At 37.1% G+C, this 25,608-nt stretch overlaps 1 protein-coding gene across 1 annotated transcript; it reads left to right on the top strand.

Annotated features, from left to right (window-relative positions):
- The first annotated feature begins 8,441 nt into the window (after window positions 1-8,441).
- LOC109215566 lies at window positions 8,442-11,911 on the top strand. The gene is made up of 2 exons (XM_019379658.1): window positions 8,442-8,760; window positions 11,351-11,911. The coding sequence occupies exons 1-2, from the start codon at window positions 8,505-8,507 to the stop codon at window positions 11,617-11,619; spliced, it is 525 nt and encodes a 174-aa protein (XP_019235203.1). The 5' UTR covers window positions 8,442-8,504; the 3' UTR covers window positions 11,620-11,911.
- Window positions 11,912-25,608: the final 13,697 nt, after the last annotated feature.

Genomic DNA, 25,608 nt, shown 5'->3' with positions numbered 1-25,608 from the left:
TAGTGTAGTTTAGTTTCGAATGCTAGTTTACTTAAATTTGCAAATCAATATATGTATGTTTTAAGTTGGCTGTTTAAGGAGTTCGGTATATATATGTTTTAATGTTGACATCAATGAATTATGTTTTAAAAGATGAAGGTTCTGCATTACCTCAACATAGGTGTTAATTATGGCATGCTTAGTTCCTTGAAGTTCTGATATTGAGTAAAACTAAAACCAGCCAATGATTGAAAGATTAAGGCTCAACAGCCTCTTTGTATTTAATTTAAGCTTCAGATTAACCAATGCACCACCTCAGTTCTATTTCTGGATTACACCTTGTTTGGGCTTTGGCAAAGACCTAAGGTTGGGCGGTTGTTGGATCAGCAGAGTTCAAGCCCAAGTTTGTTACGCCAAGTCCACGTCTGGGTAGTATTTTAGGCATTAAACCTGTATTGGGCCAAGTTTGAAGGCCCAAAAATGCTGAAATCAAAAATCCTTTAAATTATATTAGGAATATGGGGATTGATTTGCAAATATAAATTTAGGTTCTCATGTTAAGTAGCGGGTTCAAATTAGGAGGGTTTCCCCTTTTGTTTGAATTCGGACTTGAACCCGAGACCCGAATTTATAGATGTAAATTAATTAGGCCCTTTTAGAGACAAAAAATAAATAGAAAATCGTAGTTCGCTTTAGTTTGGCCTCTAAATAATAAAGTGAGATGCGCCTCGCCGAACAAAATGCATAAATTTCGAGGCCCTCATTAAATACTTTATTAAAATATTTTAGAAATTCGGGACATGCCATTTAGCGAATTTTCATGGCTTCCCGCAAAGTTAATAAGGCGCTAGCCACTTTAGGCACGCTTTTAATAATTTTACTTTCCTAAACTCGGGTGCGCATTTCATGCAACCCAAGTCCAAATCCCAAAACGTTGAATAAGAGGTGTTTAGGATCCGGGTGCATTTCATGTGACGTGATCCAAAAATACGCTCTTAAACGGCGTTCACTTTCGTAAAAAACAAAATAAACTCAAAGCGGTAAATAATCTTAAAATTGCACTATAGGTTTAAATATGTATAAAAACCAGATTTTAGCCATTTATGATAATTTAAGCGACCGTGCTAGAACCACGGGATCCGGGGGTGCCTAACACCTTCCCTCGGGTCAACAGAATTCCTTACACAGAATTTCTGGTTCGCAGACTCCAATTGGGAAGTCGAAATTTTCCTCGATTTGGGATTTAAATTAAATCGGTGACTTGGGACACCAAAAGCCAATCCTATCCCAAGTGGCGACTCTAAAAATAAATAAATGATCCCATTTCGAATAATGTCACTTTAAATGGAAAAACTCCCTTATACATTTATCCTTTGGGGTAGGTGTGTAAAAAAGGAGGTGTGACACTAATTAAGTATGCTTGAATAGAATCAAATAGGACTTTAACGGGTTGTAATGTTGGCTAAGGGACGGGTAGGAGACTTATATAATAGTGACTTACACTTCCCTAAGCACTTTGTACTTTTAGACTTCATCAACCATTATTTTCATCTCTTAATTTAATTTTTCAGCCCCCTCTTCATCAATTGTTTCACAAGTATTTCCCTCTTACCAAGAACATTTCATTTTTTTTTCAAAGCAATTTTTTTTCCGTTCTATCTTTTTTCATGTCACATTCTTTTCAAGAGGGCCTTTTCATCACTTTTCAGCTATCGTTGGTCATCATTTTTCACTTAATCATTCGTTCTTAAAATTTATCAATTAATATCACGGTCTAAGCAACAATGCTCAAGGAAGAAGGGTGCAAAAACTAGGGATTCTAACAAAAGGATCAAAGCAAAAATACGGATTCCAAACAAAAGGCTACAGGATCAAAGAGCTAACTAGTGGTACAATATCTGAAAAGGCTAAAATTCACTAGACATATCAAAGAAAGCCTATTATCATCTTCTAAGCAGAGCACCACTTTTATTTCGCTTCAATAACATGCACGACAAGTTCTAGACTAAGATGCAAAATATGGAATATATGTAAGAAATCCTCACCCCACATGGCACAAGTATCAATCAAGATGGATCAATTCCACTCTAAGACAGACAGGGTCATAGCCAATGATAAAATAAGAATAAGCTATATACAGAGTCACAACCATGAGCTTAGGTGTTAGAAAGTCTGCTATTTATTCATTACTGAAGCACTCAGAGGAAAGTACTACTCAAGCTCGGGCATAAATATGCTAGTATCAAATAAGTCACAACAGTTTTTTTTTTCTTCTCACTCTTTTACTAGTCCTAAAAAAATCTTTCCTAAAAATAAAAAAATTACACGGTTCAAGTTACATCCCTCGGAAAAAAACCGATGCAAAAAGAAAAACCAAGGGGGATTATTACCAAGCTAAAACTACTAGAACAAAAAAAGAAAATATCTTTGATTTTTTTTATTCATTGGACCTTAATCCCTCAAGAAAGCTGTCCACAAAATCCATCTCTGGAGAAGTCCAAATTTTCTGATTTTTTTATTCTTTTTCATTTTTTTTTATTTTTAACAAAAACTACTATATTAAGAACGAGTACTACAACTAAGCTAAGATAGCACAAAAAATCACCCAGACAATCTCCTCACCCCACACTTAAAATTTTGCAATGTCTTCATCTTTACACCGCTTTATTCCTACATAGTTAAAATATAATATTAAGCATAAACTAATATAATTAATACTCAAAATATGATTAAAATTGCTATAATGTGAGGCAATAATGGTTAAATATATGCATTTTGGCCGAACATCAGGCGCCATAAACCAACGAGAACGGGGTGGCCCTGGTACTGGACTTCGAGGTCGTACGGTATGCCCGTAGGACTTCGGGTAGGATTTCCTTCCATTTTCCTTTGGTGCTAGTTAACCTCTTTTTGAGGTTTTAGAGTATGGTTTTGTTTGTCGATTCTGCTTGTCCGTTCCCACTAGGGTGATAAGGTCTTGGCATGATCCTTCTGATCTTATGGTCTTCAAGAAATTTGGTCACTTTGCTGCCGATAAATTGTTTCCCGTTGTCGCACACGATTTTGGACGGCATTCTGAACCGACATATGATATGGTCCCAAATGAAGTCGTTGACTTCCTTCTCCTTGACCTTCTCACATGCCTGGGCTTCAACCTACTTAGAAAAATAGTCAGTTATAAACAATATGAATTGAGCCTTACCGGATGCCCATAAAAGGGGGCCAACGATGTCCATTCCCCACTTCATGAATGGCCATGGTGACAAAACCGAATGCAGTAGCTCTCCGGGTCGATGTATAATCGGAGCATGTCTTTGACAATGATCACATTTTCGTACGAACTCCTTTGCATCCTTTTCCATATCTATCAATTAGTAGCCGGCTATGATTACCTTTCGAACCAATGATACGGCGCCTGAGAACAGCTTCCCAATCTTCAAATATTCTACGTATTTGTTTCTCCAATCCCAAGTCAAGCTTGTAGAGTTTATTTCGGTGTGACCTTCTTCCACCACCGATCTCATGAGTTGTACGACTGTCCCCGAGTTGAGCTCGTCGTCCTCGACCGATGACCTTAAGTTTGCAAGGGCATCGACCTCGCTATTTTGATCCCGAGGTACGTGTTGCAAAGTTCACTTCTTGAACCAGTGTAATGCTACCTGCAACTTATCTAGTTACCTTTGAATTCGTTCTTCTCTGACCTCGAATGTCCCATTAACTTGGTTCACCACAAAGAGGGAGTCGCACTTAGCTTCGATCACCTCCGCCCCAAGCTTTTGGCTAGTTCGAGACCTACAATCATGGCCTCATATTCGGCCTCGTTGTTAGTCAATTTTATAGTTCTAGTAGATTGTCTAACTACATTGCCTGTGGGTGGCTTCAATGTGATGCCAAATCCGGACCCTTTTGCGTTCGAGGCGCCGTCCGTAAACAGGGTCCAGTTCCCCGAAGACGTCCCCATGTTTACTAACAACTCCTTGTCGACCTCGGGTATTAGGGCCGGCGTAAAGTCAGCCACAAAATCTGCCAAAATTTGAGATTTAATGATTGTCCGGGGTCGATACTCAATATCGTACACGCTGATTTCCACGGCCCATTTGGCCAATCTTCCCATGAGTTCAGGTTTATGCATTATATTTCGCAATGGGTAAGTAGTCCATACACATATAAGATGGCACTGAAATATAGCTTCAGTTAGGCACTTAGCAAGGCGAGTGCCAGTTTTTCTAGGTGAGGTATCTAGTTTTGGCCTCACTTAGAGTCCTGCTAACATAATAAATTGGAAATTGCGTACCTTGCTCTTCCCGAACCAGGACTCTACTTACATCTATCTCTGATACTGCGAAGTATAGGTATAGTTGTTCATCCGTCTTCGGCCTATGAAGCAGCGGTGGGCTCGATAGATATCGTTTGAGTTTCTCTAAGGCCCGTTGGCATTTTGGGGTCCATGTAAAACTGTTCTTTTTCTTCAGTAGCGAGAAAAATCGGTGACACTTAACGGAAGACCTCGAGATGAATCGTCCCAGGGCGGCAATGCACTCGGTTAACCTTTGTACGACCTTCACGTTGTCTACCACCGTGATATCCTCGATGGCCTCGATCTTGTCGGGGTTGATCTCGATTCCCCGATTAGATACCATGAATCCTAGGAATTTACCCGATCTGACTCCGAACGCACATTTCTCTGGGTTCAACTTCATATTGTATTTCTTCATTATGCGGAAGGTTTCCTGCAAATGCTTTAAATGGTCCTCTACTCGAAGGGACTTAACCAACATATCATCAATGTAAACTTCCATTGAATTCCCTATTTATTCTTCGAACATACAGTTTACTAGGCGTTGGTAAGTGGCATCGGTACCGAATGTCATCATGTTATAGCAGTATGTGCCGTACTTAGTGATGAAGGAGGTTTTTTCCTGATCATCCGGGTTTATCCGTATTTGGTTGTAGCCGAAACATGCATCGAGAAAACTAAGGATCTCGTGGCCGGCCGTGGCATCGATCATGCGACCGATGTTGGGCAAAGGGAAAGAGTCCTTGGGACATGCATTATTCAAATCCTTATAGTCTACGCACATTCTTAATTTGTTCCCTTTCTTAGGGACTACCACTATGTTTGCTAACCATTTCGGGTATTTCACCTCCCGAATGGATCCTATTTTAAGGAGTTTAGATACCTCGTCCTTAATGAAAGCATGTTTGATCTCGGACTGGGGTCTCCTCTTCTGCTTGACCGGGTGGAATTTTTGGGTCCAGGCTTAGCTTGTGAGTGGTAATCTCCGGTGGGATCCCTGTCATATCAATATGGGACCAAGCGAAACAATCTATGTTAGCTATAAGAAATTGAATAAGTTTTTTCCTGAGGTCGGGGGTTAGCCCCGTGCTAGGTATACCTTCCAATCGGGTAGACGCTCGATCAATGTGACTTGTTCCAGCTTCTCGACCATTGATTTAGTGGCATCGAAATCATCGGGGACTATAAAAGATCTAGGAACCCCGTAATCATCGTCTTCATCAGTCCCCTACTTATCCGATTGGATCGTGGCCGATATCGATAGTTGCTATTTAGCCTCGTGCTTTGTATCCGAACTCGGTTCCTTTGATGTTGCCAGTGTTGGTACCGGAATCACTTCTTCGGCTGCAAACATTTCCTTTGCGACCAGTTGCTCCCCGTAGATTGTTTTAATCCCTCCTGGCGTTAGGAATTTTAACACTTGGTGAAGAGTCGAGGACACTGCCCTCATGTTATGGATCCATGGCCTTTCGAATAGGGCGTTCTACCTCATTTCTCCTTCGATTAGATAAAACTTGGTTTCCTGGATGGTCCCGGTGACATTCACTGGTAATGTTATCTTTCCCTTAGTGGTTTCACATGCCATGTTGAATTCATTTAGAACTCGGACTGCAGGCACGATTTGATCTTATAGGCCGAGCTGTTCTATGACCCTCGATCGGATGAAGTTGGCCGAGCTACCTGGATCAACTAACACACCCTTAACTTGAGATTTATTTATAAGTACATATATTACCAGTGCATCATTATGGGGCTGCACGATCCCTTCTGCGTCTTCGTCGTTGAAAGACAAAGTTCCTTCTAGTATGTAATCTCGAGTCAGTTTTTCCCTTGTGATGGATACTTTGGTGCATTTCAGCATCGGCCCTTGGGGAACATCGACCCCACCAATGATCTTGTTAATGACGTGTTGAGGTTCTTCTTGCTCGGTTTGTTTATTAGAATCCCTATTTCTGAAATGATTCTTGGCTTGATCGCTCAGGAATTCTCGAAGATGCCCGTTGTTGAATAACCGGGACTTCCTCTCTCAATTGTCGGCAATCCTCTGTTCTATGGCCGTGAGTACCATGATATTTGCATATCTAGTTAGGATCCCTTTGGGCAGGATCAGATTGTAGGGGTCGAGGCTATTTGGTGTCTTCGATGCGTTCGATAGCTGATACAATGGCGGCAATGTCGACGTTAAAGTTATATTCCGATAACCTCGTGCTTCCTTAGGCCCGGTAGGCCTATCGAAATCGTTCTTGCTCATGAGTCCCCGGTTGTTCTGTCCTCGATTACTTCTCCTCTCACTTCGTATAGAATTTCGTCCAGACCTACTGCTTCTTTGATCTCCATTGTATGGTTGATAACGATCCCTGCCTGATCTTGGTTTACGATCGATGTCTCTCTTGACTCTATCGGTGATTCTGACAGGATAAACGGACCCCAAAGGAGCCCCGAGTTGGTCGTCTTCGACTCTGATTTTTGGTTGATACCGATTATGTATGTCGGTCCAAGTGACAGCCAGATGTTCTATCAGTTTTGCTTTAATTGTTGTGAAGCCACCGAGCTTCGAACATTGAGTCCCTGGGTGAAAGCTTGAACGGACCAATCATCAGCGACTAGTGGCAGGTCCATCCGTTCCATTTGAAACCAGGACGCGAACTCTCTGAGTATCTCATTGTCCTTCTGTCTTACTTTGAAGAGGTCCGACTTCCTGGTCTCGACCTTGATAGCCCCGGCATATGCTTTTACGAAAGAGTTCGCAAGCATAGCAAATGAGTCAATAGAATTAGGAGGTACGTTGTGATACCATATCATAACTCCCTTTGACAGGCTCTCTCCGAATTTCTTCAACAAAACAAACTCGATCTCATCATCCTCCAAGTCGTTCCCTTTGATGGCGCATGTGTAGGAAGTGACACGCTTGTTTGGGTCGGTCGTCCCGTTATACTTAGGAATCTCGGGCATACGGAATTTTTTAGGGATCGATTTCGGGGCCGCACTCGGAGGAAAAGGTTTTTGCACGAACTTCTTGGAATCCAAGCCTTTCAGTACTGGCGGTGCTCCAGAGATTTGATCGTCCCTGGAATTGTAGGTTTCTACCTTTTTGTTATTTGCCTCAATTTTCTTTTCCCCTGATGTTATCCGTTTTGTCAGTTCCTCGTGCATTTTTATGATCTCGGGGTTAGTCCCTGAATCATCTCCATTCGACCTCTCCGCGACTGGTTCTTCCCTGCGGGTGATTTCCCGGAACGGATCGGGTTCAATTCTGCTCGGTGTGTGGCTGTGGTTTTGTAACTGAGCTATCGCTGCTTGTTGAGCCTGTAACATTTCGAAGATCATCCGTAGATTGATCCCGTCTCCTTCATTGTTTTGAGTATTCTGCGCTGTCGATCGGGCTCCACCACGGATGCTATTCTCGGGGTCGGTAGGCAGGTTTGTGTCGATAGCCACATGCGAGATAGCGTCCAACGGGTCCGCGACTGGAATTCTGATGGGATTAGCGGGTGGTAACTCGTTACCGGGCGCTATGTTGTTATTTTCACCGTGGTGACTGGACTCATTGTCAGCAGGTAGGGGTGCCAATTGTGAGTTTGACATTTTGAGCTTTAACCTAAAATCAGAGACACTTCAAAAAACAAGTGTAAAATAGTGTGTGTTATAGAAATTTGTATCAAATAATCACTATTATCCGGGGTCGATCTTCAACCCTTCATGTTTCAATCCCGACCTGTCATGCAATAGAGGAGCCCGGTTTTGACCGTATACAGATGTTTTAACAAATTAGTAGCAAAAATGATCGAATTGAATCGGAAAAATTGAGATAATTTAAATAGTTCGAAAACAAATTTAATTTGGATTATGCACATTAAATTAATCAAAAAATAAGTATAAATTATGAATTTCATCTATTACTATTTCTTAAAATTAAAATTACGGTTTTGCTATATTGTTGTTCGATAGCTTTATGTAACAAATGAGAATTACTAATATTTTTATTTGATATTTTAACGAATTAGTATCAGAATTACTCGAACTGAATAAAAAATCGAGATGAGTGAAACAGGTTAAATTTTTTAATTAACATTAACTTTAACCAAAAAAATTAGTATTAATATACTTTTTAAAGTAACAAGCTGACGCATAAATAGGACAAGATATGGAAATATAAAATCATGAAAAATAGTGTAGTATTAGGTAAAGAGGACGAAATAAGAGGCAGAAATTTTGTGGACAACAGGTAATGGGCATTTTACAACAATTCCGAGCAGTCGCCGGGAAGCTTTTCAACCGGAGAAGTCAACAGAAACCATCAGATGAATCATATGCTTCAGAAGGTTCGTACAGTAGTACCGATGTTACATCGGCGGTGACCAAAATCAGTAGTCCCGTCAAGTATGTCGGAGCTCAATCAGATGAGAAAATTAGCAACATTCTCTGCAAACTCCGTAAATTTGCTATAGTTTCTGCCGTTGACGAGTCTCTCAGAACCGTCGCTGGTCAGTCTCTCTCTCTCTCTCTCTCTCTCTCTCTCTCTCTCTCTCTCTCTCTCTCTCACACACACACACACACACACACACAGACACACACACACACACACACACACATGCTCTTCCAATATACTCTATGGGCAATTTTTGTAATTTGGAATGTCTATGTAGTTTATTTGTAAAGGGTTTATGAAGTGCTTACATACTAGTGAGGAATTGTCCGATTTCAATATATTGTTGAGTTTTGATGTTGGAATTAGTCGATTACTGTACGCACTTGATAATATTGATGAGGTTGAGCTGGATTTTATGTAAATAGGTTTTCAAATGGTTGAAATTGATTTCTCCTAAGCTTTGTACTGCATCAGAATGATGCGGTGTGTAAGGGGAAAGTCATAAACTACTGTTATACAACACTTTTATGACGGTAGTGTCGGGGTCAGCTTGAGCACACCTCGACTATTTTCACAAGATACCTACAACTTCTCACCTGCACATGGAAAGAAATTACCTAGTATTTACTTGCCTCCACTTCGATCTGAACATGTGACCTCCTGGTTCTCCTCCCACTTAATTGAGATTAGACTACACCCTTGGGGGCTGTTATACAACATATTGTTGAGTATGCCGTATTTCGTGTGAGAAACTCGGTGTGCAGTGCCATAGGAGTTATTGTGATTCTCAAGACATTACCTTAACTGATGGTGATTGAGAGAACCTTGGAGTTGGATTTCTCCCTTCTGCCTGTGCAATGTCTATAATCTTTATGGTAGAGTAATACAATCTATTACATTGATGATCGCTGGCTGATACATGAACCCAATTGGATGGGTGGGTTGATTTAAAGGAAGAGAGGCTAGGAACCTTTGTTTTAAGAGTGAGTAAAGTATAGAATGGTTGAAAATGTCTACTACTGTATTGTTAATAGTTTCCAGGGTTAGCTGTTTAAAAGAGAGTTATTTAGTTTAAAAGTTTCAGATAACTACTTACCTTCCATCTTGAAGTCGTCTTGTGAATAAACATCTGAAAGCCTGACCATTTTGTGACTGGCAACTGAAAATAGTTGCTGGTAGACTGTAAATATTGGACAACTATCAGACCAGAACTTAATTCTGTTGGTAACTTTGCATATATCATATGTTGCTGAAGTACCTCCCCTTATTAACTATCCCTTCCAAATCCTGTACTATAAGCTATAACAGAGTCTAGCTTATTCATGTTTCCGGTTTACTTCCTCATGTTTGAATTTACATCTAGCTCATTTAAGTCTGCCAGTTTCCTTCCTCATCTTGTATTTATTGTGCATGACCTTCCCCCAAATATGGTACTTAATTTTTCTGTGTTTCTTTGGAATAATTGCTTTCAAGTAATTGCTTTTGCTCTTCCATTTTGGTTGAGCATTAAAGTTGGATTGTTAATCCTGACAAATCACCAGAAGTTGAAATGTTTAGAATTAAGTTGAACCCAGTGAATGTAAGATTTTCTACCTTTCTATATTGCCATATTCTGTAATTAGTTCTTCCAGACTTAATTCTTGGTATAAAGGGGAACTTTTTGTTTCTGAAGTTTGTTTGGTAGGACCTCAACATGATAGAAAACACAAATCGAGCATGGCGTGGTTTGCTCATAGTTTGAATTAGTTCAAATGGTCTTCTGTCGTTCATTCTCATAGTACACCCTTATCTTTGGGGTTAACTTATCATGAGCTTACTTCATGTATTTTTCTCCTTAGAATTTTTTCTTTCTTTTTGGGTTGAGGGGGATGGGGGGAGGGGGTAGGGGGGTATGGGGATGGTCGGGGGATGGGGGTATCATTAGGAGAGTAATAATTTGGTCTGCCTGTTTGGTTGATGGTTGGGAAGGGCAATAGGTGCAAATAATTATCTATTGATCCAAGCAAAAAGCTGGTGGGATTCTGATCATTGCTAATCTTGAGAAAGCATCCTCTATACCCCAGCCAGCACAGTCTTCCTTCGCTCTGACCATACTCTTCACTAAAGCTTTTGGAGTGTAATTCTATACTTAGGATATGATAGTCATAGGATTGTAATGCTTACTACTGTTTTAGCCCTTAAACTCGTGTATCTTTCATGGGATACTTGTTTCTCCAACCTCCTTCAGGATCCCTGCTGTTTCTGTCATCACCACTTTCATCCTATGTTGCTCGGACTCTATCTGAAAATGTTGCTGGGTGCGTGTCGGATCCTCCAAAAATAGTGTATTTTTGGAGGATCCGACACGGGTGCGGTATCATTTTGGAGAGTCCGCGCAGCATAGCTTCCATCCTTAATGTTATTATAATCCCGCCCATCCTGTATACAAACAAAACAGATCTCTCTGTTGATTTCTTGGAGGTCCTTTTAATATTAGAACCAGATGTTTGGATTTGGATAACACAAACAGCTACGTATATGCTGACCCATTCGTCCTTGAAACGAGCTCTACTCGATATTTTTCTTGAACTGAATAGTCGTGAGTCGAGATGGTTATCTTTAGCCTTCTAGAATTTTCACATATTTCTTTATGATTTTCATCCAACATATATTAATTTGTGTGTTGATATACCTATTAATTTCAATATTTTCAATTGTTTCTGCAGGTGGGAGTAAAATTGTAAAGGAAGGATCAAAAGATCAATCGCCTTCACGTCCTAGACTTGACAAACAAGAAATTACTGTTATGATGGAGGAGATGCAAGCAAAGATGGAGAAATTTCAGGATGACATGAATAGCATAAAGCAGCAAACTGGAGTGTCAGCTAAATGTGCAAATGGATTGGATTCCCTTGAGTTCTCCGATGAGCCTATCAAGAGTTCAACGCCTGCAAAATCTAATAGGAAAAAGGTTTTCATTCGTTCTCGGCTGTAGAAAGCAGTACCAATCTTGGCAATGAGGAATCTTCACTTCTGTAATTTTCATGTGTTTTGCATTGTATCTGTGTAATATATGTATTAATATCTATATAGAAGTATTGAACTGGTATTCAGATGTGCGAACTACAGCGTCCACTCCACTTCCCAACCAATCAGACATCCTGGGGTGTGCTAACATTATGCTCTATTGCTCTGTGGTTCTTTCTAAAACTGTGCATTCTCTCAAGTGTTTGGTTGCTTAACACCATAACACAATCGATCAAACACCATATTAATATTTATTTGTTCGACGTATCTCAAGAATTAATGATAACTAAAATTCTGGTACTATCTTGTTTTTCGATATATATATATATATATATATATATATATATATATATATATATATATATTAGATCATACATAAAGTTCCCTTAGGCATGCAATCATTATATCAAACCATATTCCCCTCTAGCATAAAATTTAGACGGAGGGTCCAAATAACTGAGAACGAATATATATTGTTTCCGTAGTTAACTTACTTTCACAGTATCACAAACTCAATATGTGAAGGTACTTCACCTTCAAGCTGGAGCTTAGCAAAATTTCTTGACATTGACATGAGTGTCATATTGAGAACGAAGATCAATAATAATTTTCTCGAGCGCGTTAGCATTTTCCAGAAAATATGCAACAAGCTCAAGTTCACTGGTATAGCCATAATATCCGCACGACCTGATCACTTTGAGGTGATGGAGAGGACTTCTTACGACCTTCTACACTCTCTTTTAGACCTTAAGGGGTCGTTTGGTTGCCGGTTAGAGTTATGCAGGTATTAGTTATACATGTATTAGTTATGCAGGGATTAGTTATGCAGGGATAAGTAATGCAGGGATTAGTTATGCAGGTATTAGTTATGCAGAGATTATTTTTTTGAATGTTTGGTTTGTTGTATTAGAAATTGATATACATTATATAAATTGTAAAGTAAAATGCTTGTTTACAACTATACCCCTGGCCTTCTTTTGCATTGTTTTTTCTCTCTTTCCATTTATGTAGGAAACAATTTAGTTAGGAACTTTGATGTTACTTCACTTCTTCGTCATACTACTGAACTATGTGAAGTTTAGACATATTTGATTTTCACTTCTTAGTTTTGGTATTTCTATTTTCTAGTGGCTTCTCCAGTTTGCTTTTGCTAGTTTGTTCTTTAAAAATGATAGAAGACAAGGTATATAGTTGGCAAGTGAAAGCAAGTGAAACCTGTTGACGGGTTGGCAAAGAAATAAGGAAGCCTTATGTGTAAAGTGATAGGGGTAAATTTGTCATTTCAGTATTTTATCCATGTATTACTAATACATGTATTAGTTATTCCATCTTCTACCCCGCATAAAATAATACACAGATTGACTCATAACTTATACATGTATTATTTATGCATAATTGAAAAATGTCAACCAAACATGGTATTAGTTATGCAGAATTTTATACAAAATAACTATTGCCTACCAAACATGGTATAAGTTATGTTACCCCTTATACATGAATAACCTTTCTTCTAACCAGCTACCAAACGACCTCTAAGTGGTTGAACCACAACAACTTTAATTCAAATTCCTTCAGCAGCGGGGCAGCCCTGTCACACGTGCGCAACCTAATAGCCTGTTTGGCCAAGTTTCTTTCCGGCCAAATGAGCTTTTTTGGTGTTTGGCCAAGATTTTAGAAGGAAAAAAAAATGCTTTTGACTTTTGAGTAGAAGCATAAACACTTTTTTGTAAAGCACTTTTCTGAAAAACACTTGTGAGAAAAATACATTTAGAAGCACTTTTTAAAGTTTGATCAAACACTAATTGTTAAGTACTTTTCAAAATTAGCTGATTTTAGAAGCTTGGCCAAACAGGCTAGTATAAGACACTCATGTCTTTCGGTACATGAACACGTACGATGAATTTCTTGAGCTTGGTAAATTCAGGATATTCTCATCGTTCATTAGCAATTGAGAGAGAACACAGGAAACCCGAGCCAATATGTCATCTATAATACGTATGAAGGGGCCAATAATGTCTAACTCAATCAGCATATATAGGAACATTGGAAAGGAATAATGTGTGTCCTGATGAAGTCCCAAGTGTTACAAGGTTTGCATCACGGATTTTAATTGATTTTACATTGGGGCAAGTACCATATAGCCAAGTGTTTCAACTCGAGGGAAGGACCAACAATTTCCAAATTTACCAGCGTTCTTGAGTTCCTTTACATACTTAAAGCTATTGAGTTTGGCCGAACTTGCAGCTTATCTTCCAGCTCTGCCTTGGTTGACCAGTATAATGATTGAGAGACCAAAGAGTTGGGTCGGAAAAGTATAACAATAATCAAAACCTCGAGTCTCCTCTCCAGCCTCTGCAAATGCAAACTCATGTAGCAATCTCATGCAGGGCAAATTTGTTTAAATCTAAACAAACACGAAATTCGTCTAATCTCTCAACTTACAGTTTTGCAAAGTATCCGGTTGATACATCTCACATACTTCTTCATATGCATTTCCCGTAGCTTGTGATTGAGTAATACTTGGTGTTATGGTTTGGTAGCATCAAAAATCTGTTGGACTTTAAGCCATTGGGCTTTAAAGTAGAAGAAGTGTGAATTGGAAATGGAGGGAAATAAAATGGAGGGAAAAATAAAAATTTGAAAAAGTGAACTTTTGTCTTGCACTTTGTCCCTCATTGGTGAGGGACAATCACATTTGTGTGCTTATATATAGAATCACTTCTTAAAGCTCTTAAAAGGAGTTGAAGAGAATGAACCCTCGCGCCGTCGTCGTCGATCGGCTCGGCTTCGGATTTGGATCGATCGATAAGATTATTTTTGGACAAAATTTATTTAATTATCTAATAATTAATTAAATGCCAAATCACTGCTGAAAATACGCCAGAACCCTGCTGAAGATTCAGAGGGACTCTCTGGCCGCGGTTCTACCGCAACCGCAGTAGAACTGCGGCAGGCAGATTCAAAGAGCCTCTCTGACCGCGGTTCTGCCGTAACCGCGGTAGAACCGCGGCAGGCAGCGTATTCTTCTGAAAAGGCACCTTTTCCAGACACCTCTTCTGATAATTGCCTATAAATTCTGAGGCAACGCTCCATTTTCTACACACGAAAAACACTCCAGAACTTCTTTCTTTTTGAATATACTGCATCCTAATTCGCAGTCTCTCTCTCTCTCCAATTCGTAAGTGTGATTCTGCTCCGTTCTTTGAGTTCGTTGGGATCCTGCAGTTTGTATTGCCACTGTTGTAGGAAGGTTTATTCCGTTTTATCCTGGGAGGATTTAATCCATTACCTTGGCAACTTGTGAGGGGGTTAAAATTCCTTAAGGACACACAAGAAATTTGTGGACTCAGAATATTTCTGATTCTCTACTATTTTCCAGATTTCTTTAATTCTTCTAACAGTTTTTTTTATTTTTTCTGATTTTGTGTTTTAACACAGTAACGCTCACAAAATCAAGTTCCGGAATATATCTCCACAAGCGTAAGTGCGTAACCACTGCTTGGAGACAACATTGGTGCCTGCTGCTTCCTTAATTAATGCTATGGAAAGACAGTATATGTACCAGAATATCATCAGGCAACTGACTTATGCGAGTGTAAGCTTGTCTTGGACACTTCTTTAAAGCAAAATTATTGAAAAATTGCAGTCTTTTCTCCATGAGTCTCATGGGAAGGAAAGAAACAGAACAAAGATGCACTAGACCTTAAACTTCAAATCTTGACTTTCAAACCTGAATCAAAATAAGAGTTCTTGCTGACACATATAAGAGAGCCTACTCTGACTGGAACCTGGATAGAAAATTTTGGTATTTTACTATAAGTTTTGGACGTGCATTGATCGGCACAAACTTTTTAGAATAGAATTTAACCACAAAAAATATCCGAACAATTTTCTTAAAGTTGAACGTGGCATTGTACTATCAAAACTAAACAGTGTAATTGTTTATCCGTAAAACAGGACAAGCGAACTTATTTGATCCCAAAATAATAAATAAATTAAATGAAATATAAGATTTAGCATTGAAATCAAGAGAAATATCAAGCAATCTGGTTCCGGGAGCAAAGCTTCTCAAGATAGCGATAAGGACAATATTAGACACAAAATAAAGTTATATTATTCACCTTGATAGTAAAATGTGGCATAAGTTTGCCAGAGACTTCGTCCCTTACGATGGTTGTTGAAGCCACTATTTATAGCTATATCTAGGGAACAAGATCCTAGGATCAAGCCCCTTTTAAATGATAATGAAGGGGCCATTGATGAATATGTAATGACAAGCCATGAATACCAGTATTCCCAGCAGGATCTACCCAATACCAAGGAATATTCTTCATTAAATATCATCTGGTGACAAACATCTGTTTGCTCCCGTTAGCCGTGTTTCCATCGGGATCTACCCAATACCAATCGAAGTTGTTGTCCTCGGTCTTGGTTTCCACTCGCTTTATCTTTCGTCTACGTCCGGTTCCACGTGTCACGTCATCATTCAAGCATTTAATATAAACCAATTTTGATTTGATCCCAAAATGATAAATAAATTAAATGAAATATAAGACTTAGCGTTGAAATTGAGAAAAATAGCAAGCAGCCTGGTTCCGGGAGCAAAGCTTCCGAAGACAGCGATAAGGACAATATTAGACAGAAAATAAAGTTATATTATTTAGCTTGATAGTAAAATGTAGCATAAGTTTGCCAGATATTTCGTCCCCAACAATGGTTGTTGAAGCCACTATTTATAGCTATACCTAGGGAACAAGATCTTAGGATCAAGCCTCTCTTAAATAACAAAAAAGGGGGCCATTGATGAATATTTAACGGCATGCCATGAATACCAGAATTCTCTACAACGGCTGCATAATTAATATTGAGGAACATTCTTCATTAAATTCCATCTGACGACAAACATCTGTTTGCTCCAGCTAGCTGTGTTCCCATCGGGATCTTCCGGGTACCAATCGAAGTTGTTGTCTTCGGTCTTGGTTTTCACTCGCTTTATCTTTCGTCTGTCTCCGGTTCCACGTGTCACGTCATCATTCGAGCATTTAATATAAATTAATTTTACCCTTTACAATAATGAGAAAGAGATGAATCAAGTCTTTTTATCTAATTGAGTATATCGATTAGAGTATTATCATCTCTTTCTTTTGAGATTGTATCAATTATCAAATATTCAAACTTTCTTTTAAACTTAAGTTTTGAATTACCGGGTTCATACTATTTGACATATTTAAATTTTAAAAGGATAATATATGCGTAAATATTGAAAATATCAAGAAAAACAAACGATTAGATGAAAATTAATACTAAAAAGTTGGAATAGAAGAACTTGATTCATTAATTTGATGTGAAAATAAAAAATTTCTGCTTTTAGTATACTTCTTGTGGTCTTTAGCTTGATAGATGAAAAATGTAGAATAACAGAATCTCTTGGAGGCACAAAGAAAAAAATAATAATAGTAACATTTGGTGATAACTGAGAAAGATTATAAATAAAATTGAATATTATGGAGACCAAAAAAAGGAAGTGAAATGGTATACTAATATTAAAATAGGAATAATCACTTGATTCCTTTCATAAATGTTTCATTTACACGTTAGGGGCCTATTTTTAAGAAACAGAGATATCTTTCCTTTTTAATTTTTTATCAAGATATCTAATATGAGTAAAAATATTTAATTAAAAATATTATAGCGTAAACGTGGGTCCCCCTAAAGTTAGGGCCTAAAGCTTGGGCTTCAATGACTTTACCCAAAAGTCGGACCTGTAAAGGCTGAAATACATGAATATGTATGTCACGACCCGAATTTTCCACCGTCGGGCCATGATGGCGCCTAACATCGTACTCGCTAGGCAAGCCAACGTTAGAGTTTTATTCACCTTTTTCTTTACTTTTTATAATTAAAATTTAACAAAACTAAATCAACGAAAATAAAAGCGAAAGTACATAATTAACTGATTATCCTTTTACCATTAACAAAATCGAAACAGTTACCACCCAAAAACTGGTGTCACAACAGTAACTTGCAACAAAGTAAATACGGAACCCAAACATCTTGCCAGTACTCAGCTATAACCAATTTTTAAGAGAGTTACAATACTACAGGAATAAATCACAGCAGAAGAAGAATACATAAACAATAAATTATGCGGCGCGCATCCCCATCCCACCATATAATCAGTAACAATATGAACATTCACCCTTATTACTCCTTGTTGCGGCATGCAACCCGATCCCACATGTCCATCCTTATTACTCCTCAATATATCACCCTTATTCCTCCTGTAGCGGCGTGCAACCCGATCCCACCTGTCCACCCTTATTGCTCCTTGTTGCGGCGCAACCCGATCCCACCAGACAATCACATTTCACCCTTATTCCTCATATTGTAACGTGCAACCCGATCCCACCATATCAGTACCAACCACACAATAAGAACAAGTATTTCACAGTTTAGCTCAAACCCTCCACAATATGTATGCCTCAAACCAAACCAAACGAAAATCTATACAATTATGAAATCTCATTGATTATTACTACACAGCGAGTCCAACCAACATGTATCATGAAACACCAATAAACAAATAATGCATTACAATAAAACTACACAACAATTTATACCTTCAATAAGGAAAACAACATCTATCAAGAAGCAATTAGACATGGAAGCATCAATAAGCATGTAGCAGTTAAGACAGGAAAACAATATATTGGGAACGGGGAAGGGAACAGGTTAAACAGGTAATTTGGTGGCGCATAGGTACTCGTCACCACACCTATACGCCACACACATGGAATTTTACATAGCAATTAAGTCGGGGATCCCTAATTCCTCGAGTCAAAGTTAGACCAAACACTTACCTCAATCCAACGGACAATTCAAAGCTCAATTACCACTTTACCTCTCGATTCTACCTCCAATCCACTCGTATCTAGTCATAATTAACTTAATAACATCAATTATTGCTAAAGAAATCAATTCCAATGCATAATTACAGGTTTTCCAATATTTTTCCCAAAAAGTCAAAAACTGACCCCGGGCACGCTTGGTCAAAACTCGAAATTCGGACCAAAACCTGATTATCCATTCACCCCCGAGCCCGGATATACAATTGGTTTTGGAATCCGACCTCAATTTGAGGTCCAAATCCCCAAATTTCGAAATTCCTAAGTTCTACCCAAAACACCCAATTTCACCATAAAAACCCTAGATTCTAGGATAAAATCTTGTAAAAAGATGAAATAGATTGAAAGAAATGAGTTAAGAATCATTTACCTATGACTTAGTGAAGAACTAGCCTTTGGAAAATCGCCTATTGAAGTTTAGGTTTTGAAAAATGGAAGAATGAATGAAAAATCCCGTCCAAGTCCAAAGTTATCAGCTGCAGATATCGCATTTGTGACCTGAGCTTCGCAAATGCGAAGCTCGCAATTGCGAAGGGGCTATCGCAATTGTGAAGCCTTCACAATCCTGCTTCCTTCGCAAATGCGAGGAAAGTGTAGCAATTGCGATCATTGACCTTGCAAATGCGAACAAAAGTTCGCATTTGCGATCCCTACCCCTCCCAGTCTCCCTTCGCAATTGTGAAGGTATGTTCGCATTTGCGAACTCTGTCGGCCCAGCCTTCTAATCGCAATTGCGATGAAAGGCTCGCAAATGCAGACCCTGCTAGACTCGCAATTGCGATGCCTGATCTCGCAATTGCGAGATTAGGGGCCTGCAACAAGCTGAAGCATACCAACAATATTCTCTAAGTTCTAAAGCACTCCATAGCCTATCTGAAACTCACCTGAGCCCTCGGGGTTCCAAACCAAACATGCACACAAGTCTTAAAATATTATACGAACTTGCTTGCGCGATCAAATCGCCAAAATAACACCTAGAACTACGAATTTAGCACCAAATTTTTCAAGAAAGTTTCAAAACTTCTAATCCAAATCACGTCAAATCAACTCCGTTTTTTTACCAAATTTCACAGACATGACTTAAATATTATATCAAACTTGTACTGGGCTCCGGAACGAAAATATGGGCCCGATACCAACGAGATCAAACATTAATCAATTTCTTTAATTTCTTAGATTTTCAGTCTTAAAATTTTCATCAAAAATTCATTTCTCGGGCTTGGGACCTCGGAATTCGAGTCCGGGCATACGCCCAGGTCCCATATTTTACTACGGACCTATCGGGACCGTCAAATTATGGGTCCGGATCTGTTTACCCAAAATGTTGACCGAAGTCAACAAAAATCAATTTTTAAGCCAAAAATTGTTATTTCATAAATTTTCCAAATAAAGGCTTTCCGTAATTGCGCTCCGACTGCACACACAAATCAAGGAGAGATAAAGTGAGGTTTTTAAGGCCTTGGGAATACGAATTTGAATTCTAAAATAGAAGATGACCTTTTGGATCATCACAATGTAGTTGTTGGAAGCTAAAAGGAAGAAACATTGGATGGGCATTCTAAAGGTTGAGATAGTATGTACATTTATATTGTATGTACCATTCGTAGCTATACATTCGGAAAATTTACCATCCGTAAATATATTTGAATTTGAGAGCAAATCTATCGAACAATAGATTAATTATTTTAAACTAAAACAAGAAAACAACAAGTTCTCGTAGCTCAACTTGTTAGAGGGCCTGCTTAGTTAGCGGAGGTCTTGAGTTCGACTCTCAACAAGAGCATTTAATTTTTTTGAATTTCTGTATTTCGCCTTACTTGTATTTGTTACTCGAACGACAGTCGATACAAGTTGTACAGTTGATACAGGCTGTATTCGTTGCGTGAACGAATACAATTGATACAAGTTGTATTCGTTGCGCGTTTGAATACAAGTGATAAAGCTACTAACAATTGAAGAGTAGCTATGAATACTAATTGTGCAAACTATAGTTATTAGGCTCTATATGTTTTATAAAAATTCCTCTTTGCAATAAAGTACCGGAAGATGAAAGCAATACTAATGAGTTGAATAGGCTGCAATTATTATTTATTGATAGGTAAGTTTATTTTTTGGTACAAGAATAGTATTGGAGGAGCCATGTTAAAATGATGGGTAAAATAGTCCTTTAATTTTTTAGGTCATTTTGGTAATCCAACTATGGCACTTGGAGCTTCCCACTTTTAGTATAGTACTAGCTTTAGTGTACGCGCGTTGCGCGTGTACCCCTATCACAATGATTATTTTTAAAAATAAGATTGCATTAATATTCTACTAAAAATTATGCTTGAGTTAAAAAATGAAAGTGTAAGATCTGTTGTTGCAATAAATGGATTACGATTTTTTTACTAGGCGATTTGTTTTATTTTGATATAATTTAAGTGTAAGATATAAAATAAAAGTGTAAGATATATAGCTCGTCCCAAATTTTAAATATTAATTTTATTTACACTTTTATCAAATACATTACAAAATTTAATTTTTTAATAAAATTTTATTCTAAAATAGTAAAGAATCAATGACTATTTTATTTTTGGATCTTTATGCTTGTTGAACCGTTAGTGCTATTTAAATTTCGTGGACCAATTTTCACTTACTCTCTTTCCCAAATATTTTATTTGTTATTCTAATTGTTGAGCTTAGTATTAAAATATTTTAAAAATTATCAAAGGTAACCAAAAAATAAAAGAAGAGCATGTCAAATTAATCAGAAATTAAATAAATTATTCCTTGGTCCCAACTAAACATATTCTAATAACAGAATATTAAAGGAATTGTATTCTAACATTACGGAGTTCCTACTATTCAAAGATTTCTAATTTTATAAACGCATCTTTTTTAGTAAGTACAAGTTTGGTTGATGTCAAAGTTTTAAACATTAGAAAAATATAGTTGTGTTAGATAGTTCAAATAAAGAAGGATTTATATATGAAAAAAAAAAAAGATATTAATCGATTTTAAACTCTTATATATTAGGACTTCCTACACAGTTCAAATAGGAGAATATTTAATAGTTGATTTTAAACTCCTAAATTCTAGGAAAAATAATTAAATGATAATTTTGTCCACTGTGAAATCTATTTTTAAAAGGTAAAAAAGGCGAACGATATTTCGCTAAGGGTTTTCGTGCTTTTAATATAGTATAGATGATATGATGATATGATGGTTATTTATTATCAATAGACTACTCTTGAGTCTTGACATTGCCTATGCCTACATCCTTTTAGTAATATTAGTTTTAGCGTACGTGCGTTGCACGTGTTTTTCGCGTCGATTAATAAAAATTAAATACAAAAAGAATAAATTATTGATAAATAGCACCTGATACTAACATAAATGTCACATTTGTATCAGATATAGTTGAAGGTTCATCAAGGGATGTCGCATAACACTACCCCGAAGATCGTTCAATCGCTAATTAGTTAAATTACATCTAATTTATAAAATAACAATATTATGTACCTTAAAATCTAGAGTAGTTTTAATTTCTGTTAACATACTCCTTTGTCCTAATACTCTAGCTCTTTCATTTCGGAAGTGTCATTTGATTGGAACAAATTTTTAAAAATCTTTAGAAGGAGGTTTAATATTTTTCTTTTGACAGCATATAAGAAAAATAATAAAAATAATATTCAAAGTTACCTATACCAATTGTAACCATACAGTATGCGATGAACTTCATTAACTAATTATAAGAAGTCAAACAATTAATACAAATTTACTAACAAAAAGGGACTTCTAAACCTAAAAATAATACAAAACATTAGAAACTTTCCTAATGTGAATTTTTAATGTTTTTTTAAGCTTGTATAGTTATGACCCCCCCACCCCCCACCCCCCACAAAAAAAATCTTTTCTTTCTTTTTTTTTCCTCTTTGCAATTTCTGTTATAGCCTTCTATAAAATCTTCAACGGCCAAAGAGTGTGTAACTTTTAGAATTGTGTAGTTATATAAATGTGTTTTTTTTCTGTATTCATATTTAGAGTGAAATAACAAAAATTAGAGTTTTTTTACCCTAATTTGGTGTTCGAGCCTCGAGCCGGCTCAGACTCTTTCCCCAAACATCGTGNAAAAAAAAAAAAAAAAAAAAAAAAAGAGAGCACTATGTGATTGAATCATAAAGAACACATGAGCATACTGGAAGCTAATTAAGAATATCTTTGTTCATTAGATGAAATTGAATACTTCAGTTTACTTGTAAAACTCTTTCAGATTAAATCAAACCTTGCCGGATTTCACATTCATGGCACAAAGGAGTACTTAGAAACCCTCCAACATGTGACCAAAAAAAAAAACCTCCAACTAAGAACTTGTGAGTTATAATTGATAATTTCTATCAAACACAGAACTTGAAAGACTTAATAAAGAAAATATTTCAATACAATGTAACCAACAAAAAAATAAATCAAAAAATTACTCAATTATGTAATTCAAAATTAAAAGATTTGGATTTTTCATCAATCATATTTTGGTTACATGGGATTATGAGACTTAAATTACTAACAAAACAAATAAAGAAAGCAAGCAAAATAAAAAAATTACTACGAATAAGGCTTGAATCACAACCAAAACAGATGGCAAAATAAAGTAGAAAAGAAACGACAACTAACCAAACCTACCGGACTTGAGTAAAAAACAATATTTTAATCATTAAAATGTATAACTTAAATACAAGTTTAATGGTGATCAAATTACAAAATAATTTTCCTTTTCAACGTGATCTTTTATGATTTTATTGTTAGTATAATAGGTAAAATCTTAATTAATTGATTTTAAAGCTTTAAATGTTAGTAGCACTTTTTACATAGTTCAAATAAGGAAAAATATGTTAAATAAAATTTTAGTTGATTTAAAGTGCTAAATATTAGGAATATAATTAAATGATAACTTTATCCAATATAAACTCTATTTTAAAAGGGTAAAAAAGACGAACGACATTTCGCTAAGGGCCTTCGTGCTTTTAATATAATATAGATACTATTCTTTACCTGAAATATTTGATGTGATTATCATCACATTCATATTTCTTGCACACTAAATTATTTGATTGCTCTCCTTTTTATTACTCTCTATGTCACACTTCATATGATATCATTTGACTAGATTGTAAATTAAAGATTAGTTTGACTTATATATTATATACAGTAACTAGTAGCAAAAGAAAACAATTAAAATAACAGTAAAAAATAGTTTTAAAAGGAAAAAATCACAAGAAATTTCAGTTTAATTATTTATATATTTGAATCTAGAATCTTGTGAAAGCTATATATGTTCGATAACATCAATAATAGAGCAATACCAACCATTTTGTAAAAGACAGAAGAAAAATACAGGCAAGAGACCACCTTCTCGAATAGAGCATTAATAGGCTTCATTCGTGGAGATTCTTTGCCTTCTCTCTAAAAAAGTAGAGAGATAAACAAATAAAAGCAAATGGAAGAAATGAACGATACAGTTATGAATGATGAAGAAGTAGACCAACTACTACGCAGCATAAACAAGTCAAAAGAAGAGACAAATGTTAAAGACAGCTTCAAGGAAAAACTAATCTCTTCTGACAACACTAGCACACCTTTGGACTTTGAATGCTAGTCTTTCAGCAACATATATCTTGATGATGAAAACATAAGTCCAGAAAATCACTCAAGTTTCATTCCCATTTCAGCACAAGACAAAGAAAGACTATATCAACCATGGAAGCAACCCATCATCATTAAGCTGCTTGGAAGATGGTTAGGATATATCCGGCTAAAGGAAAAAATACATAGACTATGGAGGTCATCAAAAGCTCTAAATATAATAGATCTGGTTAATGATTTCTATCTTATAAAATTTATTTCACAAGAAAATTACAATAGAGCTCTGCAACGGGGTGCAACAGGGAATCGTGATGGCGCCTACTCGTGAAAGCTAGGCAAGCCGACAGTTACAGTTTTACCACAATTGTTATCAATCAAACAGAAAACAGATAGTAGCTAAAACGAAATAATTATAAATGCGGAAGTGATATAACAATGCAATAACCCTAGTACATAATTACCCCAACAATCTGGTGTCACAATTCACGAACGACTAAGATTTACTACAAATATAAGTCTGAAAGAAGTACAATTGTTCTCAAAATAGAAGAGACAGAAGAAACTAAAACGGGAAAAGGGGACTTCAGGTTCTGCGAACGCCAGCAGATCTACCTTGGTCTCCCTGGACTGAAGGCAGCAACCTCAAATCTACTCACAAGGTCCGGCACTGAAATCTGCACAAAAAGTGCAGAGTGCATTATCAGTACAACCGACCCCATGTACTGGTAAGTGCCGAGCCTAACCTCGGCGAAGTAGTGACGAGGCTAGGACACGACATCCATTTAAACCTATGCAGTTAAATCATATGCGAACAGAACAATAATGACAGAAAAATAACAGATAAAGATGGGAAGGGGAACATGCTGCGGGGAATATAAAGTTCTGACAGTAGTTCAACAGAGAAGCATAATAAACACCATATTTTGTATCAACTGGAATAATGAAATAGTAACATGTGCACGGCATCACCCTTCGTGCTTTTACTCTCGTCCTCACAATAAGAGACAACAAAAACGGCACGACATCCCCTTCGTGCATTAACTCTCATAATCATGGCACGACATCACCATTCGTGCATTAACTCTCAATTCATGGGACGACATCACCCTTCGTGCATTAACACTCACAATATCGGCACGGCATCACTCTTCGTGCATTAACACTCACTCACAATATCACGCACGGGCATCATCCTTCGTGCTTTACAGTTATCCTCACCCAAACAGTAGAAACAGTACATCCCGGCAAGGGAGTCAACAATAACCAATTTCATTTCAACAATTAACTTCGCAAAGTAACTCTCAACTTGAGTCAATACTCAACAATGATCAAATACTCAACAATATCATAAAACTTGCTCAACATAGAGAAACATCATTTTAAGCAGGAACAGTACGTGATAAGAGACATAACAGTCACAATATAAGACTCAC

Source organism: Nicotiana attenuata, unplaced genomic scaffold, assembly GCF_001879085.1.
Source record: "Nicotiana attenuata strain UT unplaced genomic scaffold, NIATTr2, whole genome shotgun sequence".
In the NCBI taxonomy this organism is placed as follows: domain Eukaryota; kingdom Viridiplantae; phylum Streptophyta; class Magnoliopsida; order Solanales; family Solanaceae; genus Nicotiana; species Nicotiana attenuata.
The sequence above is the reverse complement of the archived record's forward strand: the minus strand, read 5'-3'. Positions and strand labels throughout refer to the sequence as shown.

Bases quoted from the DNA above. Each gene is read 5' to 3' on its own strand.
- LOC109215566 (XM_019379658.1), top strand. From the start codon at position 8,505: ATGGGCATTTTACAACAATTCCGAGCAGTCGCCGGGAAGCTTTTCAAC. The intron at 8,761-11,350 runs GTCAGTCTCTCT...TTGTTTCTGCAG, and splicing joins GTCTCTCAGAACCGTCGCTG to GTGGGAGTAAAATTGTAAAG.